The 25,741-nt window shown below is 37.4% G+C and overlaps 1 protein-coding gene across 1 annotated transcript in view; it reads left to right on the top strand.

Annotated features, from left to right (window-relative positions):
- drd2a (dopamine receptor D2a) overlaps nt 1–25,741 on the top strand; it is a 65,114-nt gene that overhangs the window by 12,960 nt on the left and 26,413 nt on the right. Inside the window, exon 2 of the mRNA XM_028465443.1 lies at nt 16,759–17,066. Within this exon, the coding sequence (XP_028321244.1) occupies nt 16,791–17,066 (276 nt within the window). The 5' untranslated portion in view covers nt 16,759–16,790. The remainder of the gene's footprint in view (nt 1–16,758; nt 17,067–25,741) is intronic.

Here is a 25,741-nt window from a genome sequence, read left to right as displayed (position 1 = left end):
ATAATGACAGAGTAATTGTGATTCTGGATGAGCAGGTTTATTTTCAGCACAATAAAAGTCACAGAGGCTTCCGCCGACACAGCTCACCCACTCAAAGAGGCTTCACAATTACAAGATTTTGTCTCATCACACAAATGGCAACAAAAGAGCTATTTTCTTGCGAAAGGGAACTCACGAAATAATCATTGACGTGGTAAGTGAGAGTCATTTTGACCTGGTACTAAGAGGCCTGTAACAGCAAAACTAATTAGAAGAGAGGCTATCAGAGGTTGAAATCAAGCACTTGCGCAGTAATGACAGACTGGTATCTGTTGTTTTTTTTCCCTTCTATGCAAAGGTTGGAAGTGAAAAGCAAGATGTATAGATTTATTATTTATTGACTAAAAGAAGACAGAAAAAAGAAAAAAAAAAAAAAATTAAATATACTGTACAAGGAGCTCCATGCTTGTTATTTCTCAAGTTGTTTGATGCAATTAGGCCAATGTGTCTTGACACATTGATTTATTTTTGCCTTATGATTGACACTTTCAGTTAGTTTTTTTTCAGTATGAATGATTTTACTGATGCATTTTGGAACCCTACTTTCAATAAGATTACAATGGTGTGTAAATTTGTGCGTTTATGCGTTGTAATTGGATTCAAAGCCTTATTTTTGGCAGAAATTCAACATGATTAATTTGTTGACTAAACAAAGCCTTTTATACTAACTGTGCAGCTAATTGTATGGTTTGATGGAATTGTTCAAGCACTGCTGGAGCATGGTTGATGGAGATTAGTGTCTAACAAAACAGAACCAGATTGATTTTTAATTTGAACATAAAGGAAGTGAATTTGAGAACGCTGCATATATGGAACATCAACACAATTTCCCGCCTCGTTTTAATCATTAGTAGTTTGAAGCAAAGCTAATGTTCAAGTGTAAATTAGAAATCAGTTAATGGCAAACAATTACATATTGCACTCACTTGCTTTGAATTTGATTTATACCATCCTGAATGTCTGCTCAATTAATGCCATTGATTATGAAATCCAAACAAATGCCAGCCTCACAATTTAGCTTTTTTAATATCTTTATTTGCATGATTGAATTCAGACCTGGCGGGAGAAGGGAAGGTAAGGGTAGGTGAGTGAAACTTTTTATTTACTTCACTTCAGTGGCATTTTCTCTTTGCAAACATTGTGCAGTTGCAGGCTCTACATTAACTTCCAAAGGTCACTTACCATTTCGGGTAAGTAGGGCATCCAATCTACTTGCCACATGGCAAGTTAAGATTTTGTTCAGCAAACTAAACACAGTATATCACTTTGTAAACAAGCTACTCATGAAATTATTTTAGCCATTCAGTCATCATTAAATATGTATTATGTACTGTACTGTTCACTTTCTCCTAAGTGCAACTGCCTCAGTAGTACACCAAGCTTATTTGATGTAATTTATTAAGTGATCTAATTATTTTTTTTACATTTTTGTACGTCAATTCTTAATACACAATTACCTTAAACCAGAATCAGAATCAGAAAGGTTGTTTTTCTCCAAGTACAGTTTAAAACAGCACAAGGAGTTTAACTTGTCAGTTGGTGCGAAGAACATGCGAGGGGGGACGGCCAAAAAAGGCATTGCGTCATGATCCTGTTCACTTCATCTCTGTACAATTTAGTCCGTCATCTTATGACGTGAAATGACCTTGGATAGTCCTGATTCAGAAACAAAGTTCCCAGGTGGTGGCGGTGATGTGGAGAGAAGGAATTTTGCACAAACATCCTGGAGAATAGAGAGATGAACCAGCCTTTAACGGCTGGCTGTCTAGAGGGAGTCAATGTATATAACAATTTTTTTCGGCCAGGCTAAGCACAATTAGCCTGTTAACCTTGAAGTCCAGGTCTCGGTGCAATATATCCAATATGGTGACACTTTAACTTTCAAGTCGAGCTGTCAGCTTCTCAAAGTTAGATTCCATCCCGCGTTGACTTTCAAAAGTTGCTTACTTTTGAGTTTGGGTGGGAGAGAAAAAAGCATCCACCTTCTTTGAGAGCAAAAAGAAAACAAGCTCATATCTCTTGGAATAACAAAATAATACTGACCGGATAATGCAACACTTGCTTCTTTTTTCAGGGCTTCTTTTTTCCAGCTCTCATTGGGTGCTAGATGGGGGTACATCCTGGATTATCAGTAGATTTAGCAGTAAATCCATTCTCCATCTAAATGTCTGTCATTTTTATTTGTTTCTATAAGGAGAACCCCGTCAGTGTTTATGGTAGGATGTCAGAACTGACATTAACAAGCATTGAAAACCTGGAGCTGAAAAACAGCTACGCTGTATGAACAGCATTTGTGGCCTTGTATTAGCTAAAGTAATATTCTGATTGGTTGAAGCGTGTACTGATTTTTAGCTGAAATATAATGAACCAGGAGACAGCGTGTAGCCAAAACTCTTAGTCATAGCCCGTTACATTTGTGTTGTGGCTTGTGTAATACACATATTGAACTGAATCGCAGTTTGTCCAACGGATGGTAGAAACAATTTCGGAAGAGGCAGAACATTTTCTATCCTCGTAATAGTTTGTGAGCTTATGTGCAGCAGCAGTTGTAATAATAAATGAAAAGGCAGACTCATGCATGAACTTCACGTGTTTTACTGCTCATCGACATCTCTCTTTTCCACAAATACAGCCTTACCGACCTACACAACAAACTCAAATTTAAGAAATTACGTTGTTCTTGAACACCGTTCCTTTCACTTCCTAAGTCAGGCAAGTCATTTGTAATGACAACTCACGCGACTACAGTTTTTACTTGCAAGCAGACAAGCGTTAATGGGTGTGTTTAAGCCCTGGAGTTGGTTATAGCGCGCCGATCTGGCCGATTAACTCATTGAGTGCCATTCACGTCTATAGACGTCACTTGTGTTTTTCGGCTGGGGTTGCTAGGAGACAGTGTGACGAAGCTCTCCTGTGAATATTGAGCTTGTACTATGATGTTGTGACCAACTGGTGACATGTAGGCGGCAGCAGCACACCTTTGGATGAGAGATCACCCGTGTTGGGTAGAGCTCAGAGGGAGAGGAAAGTAGTTTACAAGACAGAAAATGTCGCTACGAGAGTTGATGCTGAAGTTCCCACCAGCTCACAGCAGCGCACACTCGCATGTGTGGAACTAAGTGGACTATTGAGTGTCAAGATGGTGAGAGAAAACGATCAAAAAATGGGGCAAGCGGTGACACTTGGCATGTCCGGGAGGAATAGGAAATTGCGTGTGTGGAGAATGACGGGGGGAGAGACTTGGAGGAATGCCAAAATACAGTATGAAATCCATTCAATTCTAACCCAGATAGCAAAATAATGATAATGTTGCATTATAAAAGCCTGTTCTTAGTGTTGTTTTTGTAGTTTTATACAAGAAAACCAATGAGCAACCAATGAGAAAACAAATTAGCTTCAATGTCACTGACAGGTTTTTTCAGAAAAAGGCTTTTTTCTCAGCTTTTTGTCACAAACTGGCAATTTGTGTAAAACTTGCCTCTATTCAACTGCTGATTACGGAAGAACAAAACAAGCTATAAATAAATAAATAAAATCTGATGAAAGTAGAGGGTCTAATCTTTCAGAATCTGGTTTTAGATTTCAGATTGTCATAGTACAAAATATTCTGAGGGTCTTGAAAGATCAGTGAAAATCATCTAAAATGCCTGGCAATATGGGGTTGGCTGCTCTGAAAATGTAATCTAGTAGTGCTTTTCTTCTTTGTCTCAAATCATATTATAAGAATTTGTGTTTATTTACAGTATATATCCTGTGTATGACTGATGTGAGTGACTTGTGCGAATTAATAATGGTTTCTGTAACGCGCTTTGAGTGTACTGGAAAAAAGTGCAATATAAATCCAAGCCATTATTAGATACATCAGACATCAGCTTTTTAAAACCCTCATAAAAGCACCACAATCAACGTGAGAGTAGATCAATGAGAGTATTCCTTAAATCTCATGTGTAGAGATGAGTTCAATCTACAGTTACCGCCAATATTAGGCGTAATTGTGATAATTAGGAGAAAAATAATTGATGCAGGTATTAGTTAAATAAAAGTATGAGACTAACACATGTTGAATAGTTAAATAGCATTACCTGTGGGGTCACTGTCTGCTGGGGTAGACTACAGCATCCCGAGACACTGTAAAGCAGTGGTTCTCAAACTTTCTTGGCTCAAGTACCCCCTTTCTCTTATTTCTGAATCTAAGTACCCCAAGTAACCCACATTTTCTTCAGAATGCTATGAAAGAAAAACAACTATAGAGCATAATGATGTAATGAATCAGTGATAACACACTTTTTAAAGAATACCATTTCAAAACAAGTGGAATGAAACTGTAAATGCCTCCTGAATGGATTTATTTCTATAGTTTTAAACATTTCCGTCATCTCCGGCCTGGTGTGGGACCAAGACTGACCCTTGTTTTTTCAGTTCATGTTCTATTCAAGGTTATTTCCATCATCAATATTATGTTAATCATTTTTAACTAAAAATAAACAGCCATATTTCTCTCTCTCTCTCTCTCTCTCTCCCTCTCTCAAGTACCCCCTGTAGTGCCATCACGTACCCCTAAGGGTACACATACCCACGTTTGAGAAACACTGCTGTAACGGATAAGCCAGTACAGTATTTGATGACGAGACAAGCATTACCCGTTTTTATGATATTTTTTTCACAAAATTTGGATTATTCAGGTTTTAAACTGTTTGCATTTGGAACATATTATAATGCTTAATGTTTTAGTGAATTTTACACACAGTACTTGTACACAGTGCACTGTTGTTCGGAAGAATTCCCTGTCTTTTAAAGGTCTTTTGTAACAGTCTTCCTTGAGGATATCAATGCAGTCTGTTTGGAGTTTTTCTGATGCACTACGTCACTGGAAAAAAGCTTTCAAAATTCTCTGGAGAATGGTTTGAGTGATGGCGTCTATTCCTAAACTCTAACGCTTCCTTTCAGCAACTGCGTTAGTTTGTTGACAAAGGTGTCTACATGTTGCTCAGGGTCCTTTAAGAACAGGGACATGTCTTTTGAACTGACATGCACCAGACAGGAAATCAGTGACAAAGTGCAAAAAAGCCAAAAGCATCATTTCAAAGGATCAGTTTTCTTCAACCAAGAAAGAAGGCATGGCTCAAGAAAAAGAGCTCTTTATTGTTCTTTGACAAAAAAAAAAAAAAAACCTGTACAGCAAACAGGATGTAAAAATCGCTCTGAAGTCCAAAATATGATTTTGTTTCATGTTGTATTCATACCGCTGATTTGGACAGGCTTTCTCGTGTCCCAGCAATATGACCTCTGATGTGGTACTTATATTTCTTTGAAAGGTTTTCTCTTTTCGGAGTAGTTTTATTTACCGTCTGGACAGATTGAAAAGTTTCACGTCTGTTACAGGTCAAGTACTCTTGTGAATATTATGGTCGCCTTTTTTTTGTCTTGTTAAACAATAAATATCACAGAATTTTATTGAACAATTTTTTTTCTTCTTCCTTAGAACAGATTTCTCAGCTTTGGTCAAAGTACAAAGGAAAAATGAATCAACAGTTCACATTTGGATGTACAGTCCCTATCAGAGGACAAAGTAATAAAGCGAATCATGTTTTATTATTATGACTTTTTTGTAAAAAGATATATCTTTGATATACCTTTATTTTTAAATTTCCATTCCAATGCTTTTCTCTCACTATATATAAGGAATGCTCCATCTCCTTATCGAACCATATGTCAGAATTAATAATTGATCGTGACACTTTCAAGGTGTTTAATCCAACTCCAACAGAGTGTTAAGTTGAATATTATTATAAAGACAAAAATAGGCCTTTTTTTTTCCTTTGAGAAAAATGATTAAGTAGGTTTGCTATTTTTCAAGTAGAGTCTATCGTTGCCTTAATATTACCAAACATATCAGTTCATTCTCAGCTGCAAAGCGAAGATTCCTCTTAAGCTCCCCCCTTTATTACAAAGAAATCCTTTTTTATTAAAATGAAAATAAAACAGTCAGCTCATAAAACCTCAATACAAAATAAACAAAAAACATTGAACAGTTTAAAAATCAATAAAAAAAAAAATAAATATTACATCAATAAGCAATCTTTAATTAAGAAAGCATGATCCTTTCATTCTACATTTACTAATTCCACTTTTGTGAAATACTCCCAGGTTTAGAGTGAAGGCCTGGATTCTAAATCCAAACATTTTTACCCCAGAAGTGTTGTGAGTGTTGTTACCTTTCACACCACCATACAAACCTTTTTATCACGTTGTTACACAATTAAAAACAATGAAAAGCTTGACATTTTATACTCTAATTTAGATTTTGTGTGAAAAGTTCACCATATAAACAATGTCTTTATCATTCAACGATAAACCACAATACATTATATATTTGATTGAACTTTTTTAGACCCAAATAACCCATTACATTGTGTGTTTGACTCTCACACTCTTGTTATTTCTGATTAAAAAAAAAAAAACTGGAGCAGGATTCTACAGCTTCAGATGTTTGTCTTTCACTTCTTCAGCGAATGCTTGTGTAGTAGAAGGAAGTTTTGACATTCATATTTTCTGAGAGCGCGGAAGCTTCAGAGGTGAGGAGATATTAATAATGCAACTGAAGTGATACTGTGAAAGACGCTGTTTGTTCAGGTGTTTAAATAGCAACCAGTGGAACAAAATATATGAAAATGTGGGTGTCAAAAAGGAACAAAGGTAGATTCAAGTCATGAAACGCTAGAAAATAACTGTGATGTCTGTCTCTGTTGTAGAACTTAATGAGCTTTTTCTTCAATGGAAAAAGATCACTATGCACTGAAATAAATGGTGCATGCATTGAAACTGAATTTTCTTAATTCAAAGCAGCATCTCAACCATATGCCTGTGTTAATTTTGACAGCAAAATTGGATTTAGTTTTAGTCATTAGTTAGTTTTAGGACATTAAGATTTTAGCCGACTAAATTCGTTACATATACTGTATATGTAACATATTGTTACATTTATCATTATGTATTGTTTTTTTTCAATTACTATTCATCAACTGGATGTGAAACGGCATTTTGTGGATATTTTAAATGTGCATCTAGTCTAACTTTTCAAGCTCTCACTGAATTAAATATTTATGCCCATTCTGTTTAGAGGCTTTCATTTTCTGTTTCAAAATGTCCCCAATTCCAACCCATTTACGATGATAAATCGTCTGTAAATGCATGATATTGTCCCGAAACATGCATGTGATGGTACATTCCGTCATATCACAATTTCCGCTTGATTTTCTTTTAAAAACAAATGAAAGAATAAATACAAAACCATTGATAATAATTTTGTCATTTCTTTTTCAGGAAATTAGAAAATTGGATACTTTACCTGTATTTCTTGTGATTCTTTGATCAGCTCTCTAACTCTTTTATTGTTTTTGCGTTTTTAGCAACATTTTTGAATATCTAATGGCGTAGCATTTTTAGAAACCTAAATTGTCCTTGCACAGTACCTTGAGGAGTCCCACAAACAACTGGATTAAAGTTTAGGGAACAAAAGCAGAACCAGCAGGCTTTACAAAAAATATCATAACACATGGTATCTAAAAAAATAAATAAATAAACAAACCACCAAACAAAATTATTCATAATGTAGATGGCACATCCTTCAAGAAATATAAGATTGTATTATTAAGTGCCAGATCAGCCAGAACATATTATACAGTTTGTTTGCAGTTCATAGAAGACTAGATGCAAGTAACTATCTTAATGAATTAAAGCTGCAGTGTGTAAGTTTTTTTTGGCATAATTTGGTCAAAAATCCACAATCATCTTTGAGCATATTGTAATCCAAAGTGTTCTGAGAGGACAGTGAATCTCTGCTCCTTCTCCTGGCCCTGTGAAAGATATTTAGAAATACAGGAGCATGACGCTGGTCTTCAGACAATCAGAGCTCTTTCTACAAACACGTGTGCTCCATGAGCTGTTTTGGGGCGTTACTATTGGCTGCTCGACTGAAGTCAGGCGTGTTCACGTATCATTGATCGTAAAAGTGCAATGACGGATGTCCCAGCAGAAGTCTTCTTCGCAACTACAGAGTGATGTATGACATGAAGTATTCATGTCAGAGTCTCTAAAACACCAGAAAAATCTCCACTAACACAAAATAACATCCCTACATTTGTCACAAGTCTCTATGGAGAAAAAAGTCACTAAGAACGTTCACAGAATATACCGATAAGGTAAATTAAGTTTCGGTTTTGGTTTCAAAACGGAGCGGAGGGATTATACATACTGCAGCTTTAATGTTGTTTAGTGTTAATACTGTTTTCTGCACATTTTCTCGGTAAGCTTGAGTTGAATCTTCTTCTGTTTGCTTTGAGCTCATTAAATTTCATGTTTGAAACATTTATTCTTTGCCTAGCTAAACACCACAACAGTACACAAGGTTGAACAAAGGGTTGTTCTGGTTTTGCTTTTTTTTTTGTCTAAAAACCAGTCAGCTCTGTATTGTTTTTCATTTTTTCACACAGTTTATTAAATTCAACATTTTAATAGTCTTTCTTGATGAATATGTCAGTCCCGCTGTGTGTACGAGTTTGATCCATTGACTTAATTATTAATCACTCCAAGATTTTGCCCAAACAGCTCCTTGTAACTCATGCACACATCAACACAAAACTCTTTTTTACAGCAGTTAATGAGGCAGGTTTTGAACATTTTTTTCAGCAATTTGACTTAATTAAATTTTTATAATGAATTGAACTGTGACCGTTTTCTATGTTCCTTTCACTGTGTCTAGAAGTCTGAGCCTGTCAGCTTTTTTTTTCTCTGAAAGTTCCCTTTTTTTGTGTCAAAAGTTTAAGTCGTGCATTTTGCTCTTGCTGTTTCACAGTCACTGCAACACATCTCAGTTTTTGTGAAATGTTTTCGGAAATTTAAGCTTCATTTTCTTTTTTTTACTTTTTTTTTTTTTTTTACTAATTAGGAGAAACGGCAGTGATGAGCATAGCTTGTGACTCTCAAACTCTTCTTTCCAATCATCAGGTTCCTCCACTACTTTATTCATCAAGACTTTGTGTTTCCCTGTAAAACTGAAAAGATCTAATTGCAAAAACAACAATTGCACAAATTCACCCAATCAATGTAAGGGCTTTCACACCATCTTGTAAAAGCTAAAACAGCACAGGACTGTGGAGCCTTTTAGCCAGTGTTTGTTGATCAATGCTGATGAGTGTGACGCATCAGCACCTATCACACACTATTCAGAGATAACTACTGTATACCTATATGAGATACGTAAAACTCGCTTGTGTTAGGCCGTTTAAAGAAAATTAAAGAAGAGTGCTGACGAGAAAGTTTGCTCTAGCGTTTTGCTTCTAACCCAGGAATGGGCAACTTCTATCAAAGTGGGGGCCAGAAACATGTCATTGTATCTGATCTGAGGGCCACATGATCAATATTTATGTAAGCATTTAGAATAATGATCAATCAGAGCATTAATACAAGGCGGAAAAGGGTTTTATCTTTTCATCATATTGTGTGTTTTTGGAGTCATTACTGTATGTGTTTGTTATTTTTTGTGTTATTGGTGTCATTTTGTGTATTTTTCCTAATTGTCTGCATTTTTTGTCCATTTGTGTATTTTTGGGACCATTTTCTGTATTTGGATTTTTTTTTTCCTGTATTTTCCTGTCATTTTGTTACCAGTTTATGTGTCTTTGGTGCTTTTCTGTAATGTGTCATTTTGTTTTGTGGTTTTTGTGTCTGTCTTTGGTGTCTTTTGTGTATTTTGGGAATTTTTGGTGTGTTTTGTGTACTTTGTGTATATGTTGGGCTTCACATTTCTTACAATTTCTTGAATTACGGTGCAATTTGCTTTGGGGGCCGAGAAAAAAAACCAGAGCCACCAGTTGCCCATGTCTGTTCTAACCTTTACTGAAATCGTATTCCATGCCCAAACCTTTGTTTTTGTGCACTGACTCAAATTCATGCTGAACCTCTCTAAAGGATGTCATTTACTTTGCTCAGGTACAGATCATACCCAACACAATATTTAGAGATTGGAAGTGTTTAAGGCTACAAAAAGGGAGCAGAGGGTTTTTTGTTTATATGCAAGCGTCAGCGATCTGGCCAGCAGTGATAACGGTCTCACAGATTGAAAATAAAAAAAGCAGCGTGGGCAAATAAATAACATTAGACAGCACAGGGCATCCTCAGGGTACACACATGGATCGGTGCCCCTGAGCAATGCTTACACATCCGAACAGGAGCACGCTCCCATCACACTGACTCCTTCTCTTTCCTGTCTTCTTACCAAATCCTTTCATTTCGTGTTCCCTCCTCTGAGGCTGTCCTCTGCCCTCCTTTAGCATCTTCCTCCATTAATTTTGCTGACAACTGAGCTCTGAAAACTACAGCTAAATGGCCATTGCCGAATATGTTGTGCAGTATTTTCACGTTTCACTGTTATCATTCATAGTAAAGACCAGATAAAGGGTGTTCTAGCATTCAGTGCAGTGCATGGCCCAGCTCTACAAAATCCTATTAAAAATGTTCTAATCCTTGCCTGTGTGTCTTTTGCAGTGTTTTGATCAAAATCTGTCTTCAGGGACCTCAGAATAAGGTTTTCATATTAAAAGGTTGCCTGAAGAATGAAGTAAAGGTGTAAGAGAGAGTGGCAAATGTGTAAAACAGGGATGCCCTCACTACCCTGCATGAATTAGATGTTTCGCTGTACTACACCTGAGTGTGTTGAGCAGCTCATTATAAGGAATGCAAAATTATCCAGTCGTAAAACCTGGAGGGCTGCTGTCCTACACGTCTGCCCATGAATCCTGCAACAGAATTGCCCAGCTAAAGGCATGTTGGTTTAGACCAGGGGTCATCAACATGGGAGCCCACATGGACCATGTGCAGTGCCCTCAGGCCTGTTCTTAACAATAGGATTAGTCACCATTGAGCTCTGACTAAAATCTGATTTACAAAAATCTGATTGCATCTGATCCAAGGGCCACATGATCAACATTTATGTCAGCATTAACAATAATGATTAATCTGAGCATTAATGCAGGGGGAAAAGGGTTTTGTCTTTGTCTGTGGTTTTCTTGTTTTGTCAGTTTTTAGTAATTTTGTGTGTTTTTGGAGTCATTGTATGTTTTTAGAATTTTTTGTGTTCTTGTAGTAATTATTTGTATTTTCTGCATTTATGTTGCTGATTTTTGCCTTTTTGGGGCCACTGTATTTTTGTTGTTGTTTTTTGTTTTTGCTGCAATTTTTTGCAATTTATGAATTTTTGTTTGTGTATCTTCGGAGCTTTTCTGTAATTTGTTGTTGTTTTTGTAGTCATTTTGTTTGTTTAAGTGGTTGTTGTGTCTGCCTTTGTTCTCATTTTGTGTATTTTTGGTGTGTTTTTGGGTACGTTGTGCTTTTTGCTGTTCATTTGTGTGTTTTGGTAGTTATTTTGTGTATTATGTTGGGCTTCATAGTTCCTCCAACTTCTTGAAATAGGATTTTTGGGGATTGGTTTTGGAGCTGCACAAAGTTGGACCGGGGGGCCACATGTGAACTACTAAGTTATGTATCGATTAAGAAAGAAGGTTGCTTCAGTCAGATGAGATTTGTCTTGATGTGTGAAACAGTAGCAGAAACATTTCTTGCCATATTATGCAAAATATTATCACTTTCTGGCTTTAATGGAATTAATCAAATATTGCCCTCAGCCACATTAAAATAACAGGTTATTTCCACACCGAATTAGACACACTTTAGTTGGTGACAAGCTGTAGAACAATAATCAACAGATTGCTACGACTGAGTTTATTTATAAGCATCATCATATCAGCCTAAGATTACATGAATGGTCCACTGATCTACTTAATTAACATTTGTATTAATACTTGTTGTATAAAAAGTTGTTCAAACTCAACTGTGCTGAATGATTTAAAATAAAATCAATAAAGCGAAAGCAAAGCTCGTCTAAGGATTTATTTTTGCTTTCCCTTGTTGTATACTGCAGGACTTTCTTTGTACAAATGTGTCAAAAGCTTAAAGGTTTTAAATTACAATTCAGGTTTTTTTGGCCCCCGAGTCCGAGTCCTTTGATTTTGAGAATTGGCCGATAACGAGTCCCGATCCGATACGTCTATAATACATCAAAAAGATAAAGATGAGCAAAAAAACAGATCCTGGATGTCCCTTATTTATTTTATTGACTTTATTTTAACATTCAACCCTAAACAGAGAACTTCTGTGACGTAGATTGATCAATCAAGCAATAAATAGATTAAAAAAATTCACTTTAGATTTTAGTGCAAGATTAAATAATATTAAAATAAAAAAGTCGAATATAAAAATGAATAGCGCCTCATCTTAAAGTACCCAACAGGCATGTTAACAAATAATAAAATCAAAATAAGAGTGCTATGAGGAACTGCACTCTTAATGCTCACTCTCCTCATTTAATTTCACTGATTAATGTATGTTTTTCTTGATGAAAAGTATGATTTTATTGGCATTGCAGGTGCAGACCATGTTAAGTATTAGCTGCTTACTAAATAAAGTGTGTGAGGTCTGCAGATAGAGGTTGATTAGGGACACACCTGCGCATCCTGCTGTAGGTGTTTGATATAGGAAATACTGCAGTAGATTGACTTAGGATGGACTATTCTCACACACAAACATACACACGCAAATCACACAAACACTGGCGCGAGCGCACACAAACACGCATGCACGCGCAAACAAACATTTGTGCAGATCACACAAGCCCACAAACATCCTGTGCGCAGTGCGCACACACACTAGCATCAGGCTAACTACCAGAGAGGCTAATGATACGTTTCGTCTCTTCCAAACAGAACAAATGTTGTAGGGATGTACCTGCTGTTGAACTCCTTTATTCACAAACGTCTGAGAACTTCAGTCTAACTCTCCACCTCCGCTCCGCATCCAACTTGCTCTGCCAATCAAACAACAAACATGGCTCCTCTTTTTGACACAAGTTCTTCTGTGTCACCATGTTCTACTAGTTCTGCAGCTTCAGAGCTTTCTCATCCATTTACACCGTAACCAGAGCGCTTCTGTTTACCTTCGCAGTGCAACATTGAAAAGGCTCCGGTCTGACGCGGCGCAGCGTAGCGTTCCGAACGTTGTGTAATCAATATAACGGTACGGTGGTATATTATAAATGTATATCATAACAAAAATATATACCGGTATTTGGTATGAACCAGTATACCGCCCACCCCTATAATCATAGTGAATATACATATATATCCGAGTCCTGATCGGGAGATAACGTCCGATTCCAATCAGTCTGAAACAATGTGATCGGGCCTGACTTCCGATCACGTGATCAGATCGGGACATCCTTAATTTAAACACGCACTGTAGTTTGAAGTACATTACTACAAACTACAAATATCTGGCTAAGACGATATTTGGTGCTTGGCAGAGGTTTTCGCTCTCTGGGTGCTCTTGTCTTAAAATTAAACTTAAATATACCAATATTAATTTACAAGACCATAATACTGTATATTACTGGTGGAGGAAGGCTATATGTTGTAATGGTCACTTAAACCCGCTGAGCACCACCAACACAGGGCAAATTAGCTTGCCCAAGGACACTAAACCAGCATTAAAGAAACTTAAACAATTATTCAATAGCGCATCCGTTGTTTGTGTTAGAAACACAGAAACATGGAGAAAATGACAACAACAACAAACTTTTGTACCATTCACTGTGGAAAGTATGAACAGTTTTTGGACCTTACCTTTACTGAAGGTCTGGTAGCTCAGGTGTTGGTCTCCCATCTTTTAAAAGCTGTTGTTTTGTCATTATAACTCACAACCTTTTCCTAAATGTCCAAAATTTGTACATAAGTGTATACATAAGAAAATATCATCACATCAGAATATAAATTTACAAACTAACTTAAACGGTTTCTAAGAAAAGCTGTCCTCCTTGAAGATACCTCAAACATAGTAAAGAAATACGGAAAAAGGTCAATACCTTCGGAAAAAATTATTCCACGCTTCTCATTTTTGAACTCCACCAAGGTATTGATACCCTGAAACCACACACCGAATTTGGTTATCGTATCTTAAACCGTTTCTGAGAAAAGCTGTCCCCTTTAACTCGGACGGACGGACGGAGCTCAAACCCATGTCCTCCTTCATACTTTGTGGCGGGGGATGATAATCAAAATATCAATTCACCCCTTGGGTAGGCACCGCACACCCTGCCTACCCTGACTGCACGTCACTGGTCACAAGTATGATAAAATGGCATTTACAGTGTAATAAATTACACAAAAATGTAGTATTTTATTGAGCAATAGTTCTGTTAGTTTGTGGTGAATTTGTCCAAAAAAACAGCATAAAAAGGAGCTAACAACATTTCCAGCTTATTTTTAAAATAATTGTTAAATCTTTCTGAGTACCCCCTGCAATGTTATCCTGTTCCCCTAGGGGTACACGTACCTTGTACTAAACATTTGAACTACCAACCCTTCTGTTAGGAGATAACTTGATTTTACCGGCTTCTACCGTACATTTTTCCACTGGGTCACCTCTGTGCAACATTGCCGTACATCCTTTAGATAGGTGACTGCAAAACAACACCTGATGATGGGTGTATAATAGAATACCCTGACAATGCTGTTATAATGAAGTTGTTTGGAAGAGAAGAAGATGGACATGGGAAGGTCCCAAATGACTTTGGCGAGTGGAGGAGGGCCGTTCACCTAATAAAAAGAGAGCAAATGCTGCCCCTGAGCTGTCAGCTATCTGTTGAGATTTTCAACTGCTGTAAATCTATGAGCAGAGTCCTTGAGAGGAAAATTGCAATGATATAAAAACACTTCCGTCAACCAATGCCAAACCTCAGCCTGAGACTTGCATTTTTCAATGTTGGTCTGAAGTCCAAGCATTCTTTTATTGATCTTTTGTGTCATTTGTGCTTTTATCTGCTAGTTTCCTATTTCTACATTAAAGAGCAGAGAGAGCACACACATTTACTCTTTGATCCCAGTGTTGCCCTCACCTTACAAAGTTTGTCCACCTATTTCATCTCTCTGTTCACCTTCTTTTTTTCATGTGGAGAGGTAGCGGGTGCTAGCTTTGAAGAGCTCTGCAGCACAGGGCTTTATTATAAACAAGGGCGTCTTAGTTTTCATCCACCCATTTTTTGGGTGGATGCGCAGGTGTGTTCCTAATCAACCTCTATCTGCAGCTCCATTTTTTGAGTTCTTAATGGGTTTCACTCTAGAGTCGAGCCACACTATTTTTTTCGCTTCTTTTTTTTCTTGCATTGCAATAATTGCCCCTTGCAAAAAAGAAGATCATCACGTAGTTAGATTAAAAAAATACACACATGCTCATGGAGAACATTACACAATAAGTCCCCCGTAATTAGGATTTTGGATTGAATGCAGGACCTCTTATCCACCAGGCATAACATGATTATTATTATCATTGTTATCAACATTTGCCTTGTAGATTAAAGTAAAAGGGCATTTGTTTGCAATGCCTTCAAACATATTTGATTATCCCTGAAACAAATTACAGTATGAGGCCAATACAAACCTTTAAAACCTCATTAACCAGGGAATTACAAGATACACTTCAATCATGTTGGATTACATTTAATTTAAATTTTTCTGTTTTCACGTCATTAACAAAGTCAACATTTTTATTTTTCTATCAATAGTTCATTCACCAGAAGCCGTCTTCAATTATCCATGTTCAATTACAACTCAATTACAATTACGTTGAACCGCATTTTTTCAAATTACAATTATTTTTTCAACTGAAATTCAATGACAATTATATTCTCAAATACTACATTTCAAATTCAGTTATTCCCAATTACTGAGCCTTTAATAAATAACCTTGATAAACGTAGCCTTCTTCTTGTTTTAGCTTTCTGTTAGCATCTCTAATGATAACGGGTCAGTTTGTCTTAAATCAGCTATAAAATACACAAAAAAATATTATCTATCATCTGATTTATTTTTTTTTATCTTTTTGTTAAATTGTTAGGCTTTCTAATCAATGCAAATACTGGTATTAATATTTTTGGTGTGGGTGTCTGAGCCTTTTTTCTGTCAATATACCCCTAGATTTATATTTCTTTTTAAACGGTTAACTACGTATGTGTAAACCATAGAACTGTTGCATGGTTCCACAGGTTTGTGTTTAATGAATTACACATTTGACATCATCTTCATGCCAGTTACAATTAAAATGTCAGTTATCTGAACTAAATTATACAATTCAGTTACGATAACCGCAGCAGTACATTTTTTTCAATTATGATTACAATTATGATTACATCATGATTGTAATGAATTACCAATTACATGATTACAATGATAATCGACCCCAACCCTGCTCAAAGCCATGGGCTGCTTTACCTTCATTGAATTGCTGCCATAGCAACTAAAGGCACATGATGTGAATGACATGCTATTGAAATCCAGCACAGAATTTAGGACCGATGGCATTCACATCCATTTGCTGTGCTCCCTGACCACTCAACTATTAGGTTGCTCCACAATTTGGAATAAAGATTGACCCATGACCAGGGGCAGTGAGGTTTACAGAGATCAATTGACCTGCTGCTTCTGTAGAACAACTACCCAGAGGAATACAGATTATCCCTTAGTGTTCCCCCACAAAATTAAATTTTTTGGTCTTACTAACATTCCTATAAGCCTGGCATTTAAAATGCTTTTCCTTTGTTTCTATCTTTTTCAGGGCCCATTCTTGGCCTTTATCACTCACAGCTAATGGATGTCTTTACCCAGTATGCCTACAACATTAGTTACTATGACAATAATGGAACATGGAACGAGACAAATCAGGAGCGGAAGCATCCTTACAACTACTACGCCATGCTGCTCACGCTGCTCATCTTTGTCATCGTCTTTGGCAACGTGCTGGTGTGCATGGCTGTGTCCAGAGAAAAAGCTCTGCAGACGACCACCAACTACCTGATCGTCAGCCTGGCCGTCGCTGACCTTCTGGTGGCCACTCTGGTTATGCCCTGGGTCGTCTACTTAGAGGTAGGATGTAAACACACACACACACACGCACACACACACACACGCACACAGTGTGCTCTTCTTGTACATATTGGAAGTGACATAAGTAGCCTGGTATGTCTCCCGCAGCAGATATGCTCTTGGATTGTTGTGCCCTCTCTAACCTTGTTTAACCATTTGAAAAGGCATCTGTACTGAGCAGCTGAAATTAATAGTTTCTTCATAATCCCAAATCCAATTATCAAAATTCCAAAGAATGAGCCTAAGAAGTGATTTCAACTTGGAGTAAATATAGATTTTGAACCTGCCATTCATTTTCTTACCGAGGCAAGGCAAGGCAAGGCAAAAAGTGCAACAGAAACCATACCACTGCTTGGAAATCAATTAGATCAATAACTAAATCAACATTTAAAATCAGCAACATTTCAAACATTTAAAATCAGCAACAAACACATTACATAAAAAAAACAACATGACCAAAAATCTCCCTCTCACTCATACGCAGTAAAGAAAAAGAGTGCCTTTAACTGGGATTTAAAATTGTACCTAGAATTTCATTTAAATCAAAAACTCGCTGCTGTACATCTCAAAAAGTTCAATATTTTTCTCACTCATTTCAGAAAATAAAACCCTTATATGATATACACCAGGGGCCAAATACAGACCAAATGGGTCACAAGTGTGTCCAAGTACTTCCAGTTATATATTAGACATAAAGTATGGAAGGCAGTAGCAATATCTAAGCAATAAGTGACAGATACTTAAATATCCGTTGATTGATAGATTTCTTTTTACCAAATTGTTTTTCATTTGGGGAGATTTTATGGAATAATTAAAGTAAAAAAATGCAGGAAACATTTTGAATTTATTTCAAACTGAATTAGTTTGTAATTTACACAATGATTTACGTTTTCTCTGTCATTTTCACTTTCTCCTGCGAGCCGAATGGGATGCTCAGAAGGGCTGGATTTAGCCCCCGGGCCATGAGTTTGACACATATGATATATAGGGGTGAAAATCACGATTATCAGAACAATTCACTATTTGCTGATGTCACAAAGCCTGCCACGATACGATTTTGATTTGATTCGATTTAGAGACCTGCGATTGATCAGACAATAATCTGGGTTTTTTCACATTCAAGAATAAAAACACAATTTTGATACATTTTGAGAATTTTATTGCCCGACTGTTTGAGGCATTTACATGAAAAACATTCTTTGAAAAACAACGTTTGGTGGTGGATATTGATGTTTATACCTTAGATCAATTTGACTAAATCATTGATCAAACAATTAATGAATCGATCTAGATCGATTAAGATATACAGATATGACACATATAGTGAAATATTCAAGCCTTCATTTTTTGAAATGTTGAGGATTAAGGCTAATAGATGACGAAAACCCGGAAAAAATTGAATATTAAATAAGATCAATAAAAAAGAAAGGATATTTTCAACAGAAATGTCAAACTTCTGAAAAGTATGGTTATTTCTGTGCCCTCAATACTTGGTTGGGCCTCTTTTGGCATGAATTACTGCATCAATGCAGCGTGGCATGGAGGCGATCAACCTGTGGCACTGCACAGGTGTAATGGAAGCCCAGGTTGCTTTGATAGCAGCCTTCAGGTCATCTGCTTTGTTGTGTCTGGTGTCTCTCACCTTCCTCTTGACAATAGCCCATAGATCCTCTATGGGATTCAGGTCAGAGCCAGTTTACCAGCCAATCAAACCATGCCATTAAAACTGTTCAAAACAGTTTGAACTGCATAGTCTGAACGTGGCCTTTGTTGCTCTGAAAAAGAGAATCTATAAGCCTCAAATTAATTCATGGATAACGCATTCTGCCCTCATTCTGTGTGGTTTTTTCAGCACTATTAACTTCATCCCTCTGTTGTGAGGGGAGCTGGGCAGTCACAGGAGGGAGCTCACATGAAAGCAGACTGTAAAAGTTGGAGGTGAATTGTAATCAGTGGCAAATCAAAGGCATAGATTACATTAGAAAAAAGCATTAACGTTAAACTTTGATTTTAATAAGACTAAGTAACTTGTGCTTAGCGTTCCCCCTAAAGGTCCCTTTTGCTTATGTCACTGTCGTAAACATTCCGCACCCCCGCCGCCTGCCCCACCCCATAGCTGCATGCGTACCTTTGCTCTCCCAAGACGGTAGCAACCGATCACTAAAAAATCCTAATACAACAGTGACACTAAGGGTGCTTTCACACATATAGTCCCATGTGACCATGTGAACAGCATGAGGAAGAGACACAAGTAAAATAAATGAATGATGTGGGAGAAATACGGAAGGGATTGTGGAAATGTGTGTGATGTGTTTGTTTGTGTGCTGACAAAGCAGCTCTGAAAATGGATGGATGGATGGATAGATAGATAGATATTTGTGTGTGTGCTGCCTGATGGAGTGCTGGGTTGCGAGTGTGTGTGCTTGCCTGCTGCCACGACGACAGTGTGTGTGATTGCTGTGTGTTGCTGCTGAGCTGTCACTGCATGGAGTTGCTCCGTTCCTCGGACAAAGGTCTTCTCTACCTTTTTTACTGACTCTGCCATGATATAAGTTAGAGAAAATTGAATTTGTAGATAACCGTGTGCAACCACGGGGCTGGTCATAATCTAGCATTAGTTTGTATTGGACTGCCGTAAAGCAGTACGTCTTGCCACCGGGTTGGAGGCAGGAAAGTTGCAAGTGCTGTTTTCTGGCCAGAGACAGCAGGGGGAGATGAAAGACCCCCCAATCACCCCATAAACACTTGTATTACCCTCACAGGGACTATGAGAAGGATTTATTAACCTGAAAAAGCTACTTAGTTTCTGCTTTAAGCAGTTTGTCTTTTAATAATTGAAATAAAGCAACCCTGGCACTTAGATCAAGAATAAAGTCCCAGCATGTTTTTGGACAGATTATAGTCAAGTTGTAACTCTGTGATTCACTCACACACAAGATTTATATGGCAACGAATATTCAGCATTCATCATTTCCTGCAGTTTTCTTCTTTTTACTATATTTCTTTTTTTTTAAATTAAGAATAATAATTCATGAATCTATCCTTCAGTATCTGTTATTTGCCAAACTATTCTTGTGAGCAACAAAATGTCACAGATCACACACTGTCAGGACTGTGCTTCAGATTCGTTTTTAATTTTTCATTAGTGCGTCTGAAGAAGTATTTCAATGTGAGTTATTTACATCAGTATCGATGTCTGCATGGTTTTTTTCACCGGTTCATTAGATATCATGAACTCCCTGTAGGATCTCCATCTGAATCTGCTTAAAGTTTAATTTTATAATAAGTTAAAAGATTTTGATTTTGGATGAACTGCTGTGTTGAATAATAATATCTGGTTTTCAATTTGAGAATAAATTACTCTTTTAAATCTTAAAGGGAACATTCACCAAATTGTTTCCTTTATTAAATAAACAGATCCTTTGTTATAGAAAATGTAGGGAAGAGCATAAAAAAAGCCAAAACTATTTGCTGTGGGCACGAACCTTAAACAAGACAACGGGGACAAAAAACAATCTACTCCATGATTATGATTTGTTATGTTTTTTTTTAACTATTTCCGTTAAGTTAAAAAAGGACATGCCCAGACTAAAATAAAAGCTATTGTCATGTTATTCTTTAAGTGCAATTATTTGTCTTTTGTTCCTTTTCAAAAAAATTGTGCATGATATTGTTATTGTGTGTCATCTATCATATCGTATTATATCGTGAACCATCTCCACACAGAGCGAACACAAACGTTTTTCCTAGTTTTTGAAAGGACTTAGTCAGTTTGCACCATTTGGTCTGACATGTGTGCCTTAAAAATATTTTTTTTAAAAATCCTTCTTCTAATCAAAGACCGATTTCTGGCTATTTATGTGTTTGTTAAAGGCGTCCAGCGCTTATCAGTCAAAAAACCAGGCAGTTGTTTAATTTACAAGGATACAAGAATCACAGCCAAGCTTTAATTAGAAGGTTCTTTATATATTAACTTCACACTCTCCAAAACACAGTTATTCCATCAAAGGAAACTTCTGGAGCTATATATGTCCTTGGATATTGCCTAAAACCTGCTGTGTTTTATTCCAGCCTGATTACGTGATGGTATTGCATGTTTTTCTTATACTATTATTAATTATTCTATTTTTGTCTTCCTAAGACACTTGTGACTTTGACATCACTGACCATAGCTAACACGTAAAAGGCACATGACACCAGTTTTGACATGTTATGTTTTTAACACCATGGTTATTCTGTTGTACTTTTTAATCATGTAAAGCACACTAAATTGCCTTGTATGAAATGTGCTATACAAATAACTGTGCCTTGCCTTGTCTCTATATCACAACCCATATATGGTCATGGTTCAAAAAGCAGACCGGAAATGTGCAAAAAGACGTTAAGATGGACATTATTGTGGAAGATATTTTGTGGATGCACTATTTAGGATGTCTTCTTGCATTTAGCATCAACATGCATTTTTAGTGTTATATGCCCTTTAATTTTTCATTTTGTTATTTCACCATCATGAACACAGTATAATAGAATTAGAGCTTTATTCACAGAGTGTGGTCTGAGGGCCTGCCCTTTATTATTAAATGCTAAATTTGCATTAATTCAAACATGTCTTCTTTGTACCTAGCGTGACTGAATGAAGATGTAAAATGAACATTATGCATGTTTTGGTGGTCATACTACAGTATATAAATAGCTTTGATATATAAACAGCTTGTGTTGTGTTTTCACAAACAAATGATCACAAATCCAGTCATTAATTTATCATTGTAACCCTGGGTTTCCTTTTCTGCATTATGAATGGTTAAAGAAATGGGGATGAGGTCATACTACACAACCGCTTTTACAATAGATTTACTATTCATTCAGATGCCCGTTTACACTGACCATCTCTCCAATTATCACCTTTATGTATGTTTGGTAATTTTAGATCTCGTGTAAAGTGGTCATGAGAAAGAAAATGTGTTATATTCCATGAAGGCACGGCCATATGTTTTTTGCCATTAATTATAATTCTGTCTTTGTCTTTAGATTTAATGCAGCTCATGCTAAAGATGCGATAAAGGGATCAGTACCCTGCCTGCTATGTACTTTACATGTGTGAAGCTAGTGTTAAATCGGTATTTTCTCTGTCACTGTTGTGGGATGAATGTGGATGAATAACGATCACATTTATCTCAATGCACACTTTCACTGCTACAGTCAGTGCTTACAGGTTGGTAATAATACATGTTTGATTAGCTATAGATCAAAACAGCTGCTGTAATCGCTAAAACACTCTAAAAGCACTATTCTCAATTTTGCACACCATAAAATACATCATCCTCACAAATAAGCAACTAAATGACCAAAAGGCTTTTATTTATTTATGGATTTATTTATTTATTTAATCAAAGTTAAATGTTTTCCACCATAATGGCATTTGAGCACACAGATTAACCATCAAATCACTTGTAATGCAATACACTGAACATTGCTAAGCTCTGTAATATTAGCTTTTGTAGCACTTTGCACAATGTCCAGAAGATAAAAGTAGCCTTTTGTAATTACTATAGTCATTTTCACCTTATAGTAAATACGCAAATGAACAAATGTGTTGGTAAATAATTTTTTTATGTTTTATTTTAAGTTTAATAATGAAAAAAAAAAAAAACAGCAGAATGTTCCTTGCAGTGCGATGCTAGGCTTGGTGTATATTCTGTTTCTGGGATATTTTAAAATAACCACATGCCAGCAATCACAAGACATTTCCCTGCGGGGCCCGAAATATTACCCTCATGCTCTGCAGAGCTTCATGCTGGCTTTTGATCTTATACTTCTGAGTTTCCCACACACAAAGTGATACTGCTTTGTAAAAGATTTAGAGAGCCCACAGCTGAAAGTATAGACGGCGTCACCTCAGGTTGAACTTTGTTTAATAGTGTGCAGTTGTGGAAATACCAATGTGATCGGGCTTTGGGGGTTAGGATTTACTCACTGTATGTCAGCTATATACAGTACACTGAACAAAAATTTAAACGCAACGCTTTTGTATTTGCTCCCAGTTTCCATGAGCTGAACTCAAAGATCCAAAACATTTTTTATATACACTAAAGACATATTTCTCTCAATTATTGTTCACAAATGTGTCTAAATCTGTGTTAGTGAGCGCTTCTGCAGATATAGTCCATCCCACCTCACAGGTGTGGCATAGCAAGATGCTGATTAGACAGCATGATTATTGCACAGGTGTGAGTATGTGGTGTGAGCACCATTTGCCTCACGCAGTGTAACACATCTCCTTGGCATAGAGTTGATCAGGTTGTTGATTGTGGCCTGTGGTCCACTCCTCTTCAATGGCTGTGCAAAGTTGCTGGATATTGGAAGGAACTGGAACACGCTGTCGTATATGCCGATCCACTGCATTCCAAACGTTCTCAATGGGTGACATGTCCGGTGAGTACGCTGGCCATTCAAGAACTGCGATGTTTTCAGTTTCCAGGAATTGTGTACAGATCCTTGCAACATGGGGCCGTGCATTATCATGCTGCAACATGAGGTGATGGTCACGGATGAATGGCACAACAATGGGTCTCAGGATCTCGTCACAGTATCTCTGTGCATTCAGAATGCCATCAATAAAATGCATCTGTGTTCGTTGTCCGTAACATACGCCTGACCATACCCTAACCCCTCCTCCACCACGGGCCATGGTGGAGGAGGGGTTGACATCAACGTTGACATCAGCAAACCGCTCACCCACACAACGCCACACATGCTTTCTGCCATCTGCCCTGATCTGTGAAAGCTGGGATTCATCAGTGAAGAGAACACCTCTCCAACGTGCCAGACGCCATCAAATGTGAGCATTTGCCCACTCAAGTCGGTTATGGTGACTAACTGCAGTCAGGTCGAGACCCCATGTCTAGGATTTGTCTGTGCGTAGTGGTTCTTGATGCGCTGACTCCAGCCTCAGTCCCCTTCCATATTCTTGAATGCATTTTGCTTGACAATCCTCTCAAGGCTATGGTCATCCCTTTTAGGGGTGCACCTTTTTTCTACCACCCTTTTCCTTCCACTCAACTTTCTATTAATATGCTTTGATACAGCACTCTGTGAACAACCAGCTTCTTTAGCAATGACCTTTTGCGGCTTACCCTCCTTGTGGAGGGTGTCAGTGACTGTCTTCTTGGACATCTGTTAAATCAGCAGTCTTCCCTTTGATTGTGTAGCCTACTGACCCAGATTGAGAGACAATTTAAAGTAAAGGCTCAGGAAACCTTTGCAGGTGTTTTTGAGTTCATTAGCTGATTAGGATGTGACACCATGACTTTCCAAAACTGAACTTTTTCATTCTGTAATTTTCTGAGACACTGAATTTTGGCTTTTCATTATCTGTAAGCCAAAATCATCAAAATTTCAAGAAATAAAGGCTTGAAATATTTCACTATGTGTCAGGAGCCTATATCATATATGGGTTTGAATTCCTGAAATGAGAGAAATATTGAACATTTTCACGATATTAAAATGTTTTTAGATGTACCTGTGTGTGCATATATATATATATTCCTTATATGGAGTGGTCAGCATTAGCTCTTATCCCACTATAATGTGTTGGTGGGTTAGCATAGCTTAGTTAGCTTTAGTTGAGTTTCCAGTTCATAATTGTTGCTGGCAGGTTCATCTCTGTCACAGTGTTTGTGGAACTTTGGGTGGATCTGGTGGAGTTACTTTGACTGGTTCACTTTGTTGGATGGGTGTCGTAGCATAGCAGCTTCTGGTAAGCCGTGACAAGCACTGCCGTCTGTGTATGTGTGTGTTAGGGCTGTCAAAATTGACGCGTTAACACGATAACGCAAATTCTCTTTAACGCCACTTTTTTTTTTTTTTTTAAATATGCGATTAACGTACACGCTGTTGGCCAACTTGCAGGAGATTGATTGAGCTTGGAGCTTTTCCCCACACTCCGTGTCAGTAGAAGGCCTCCACCATTTGGGGTAATGCCCCAAATGGTGGAGGACCACTGATAAAGACCACGAAGAAGAACATCTTGGCGGCCCTGTGCATGGTTGGCAATTCAGGTAGCAACGTGTTTGTGGATAAAGGTAGCGCGGCACGGAGCTATGGACAAGGAAATAGGGCTTTTGAATGATAAGTTCAGCTTCAAAGTGCACGCAAGTACTTGGCAACACCTGCTACACCTGTACCATGCCAGAGGTAATTTTGTCAAGAATATGATGGGAAAGGATAAGGCAGGATTAGGATTTTGTAACACCCTACGTTGAGCCTGCTTTGTAGTAAGGGATGATTTTGTGTTATGTTTTATTTCTACCCATGTGAGGTGGTTAGGCACAATCATATTGTGATGGTACGTTTAGATGACAAATTGAAAATGTTTCTGCTGTGATGCAGAAGGATCAATTATGAAAGTGTCTAGCGGTACGTTAAACGTAGCCATAGGCCTCGGGACAGGATAGTCAGGTGGTCTGAGGCGCTGCTCTCACCGCCAACGTGGGTTTCGCTAATGTGGGTTCCAAGGTCAGATTTGACAATTATTTGTTTTTCATTTTAACATATTTATCATGGCAAATTCTACCTTTAAAAATACATATCTGACAAAATAAACATTTTAGGGTTAGGAATAGAGTTACAGGTACAGTTAGGGATAGAGATACATTTAGGGCTAAAATAAAAGGGTC

This window comes from Gouania willdenowi, chromosome 13 (genome assembly GCF_900634775.1).
Source record: "Gouania willdenowi chromosome 13, fGouWil2.1, whole genome shotgun sequence".
NCBI classification, from domain to species: domain Eukaryota; kingdom Metazoa; phylum Chordata; class Actinopteri; order Blenniiformes; family Gobiesocidae; genus Gouania; species Gouania willdenowi.
Note: the sequence above shows the minus strand (reverse complement) of the source record. Positions and strands in the feature narration are given on the sequence as shown.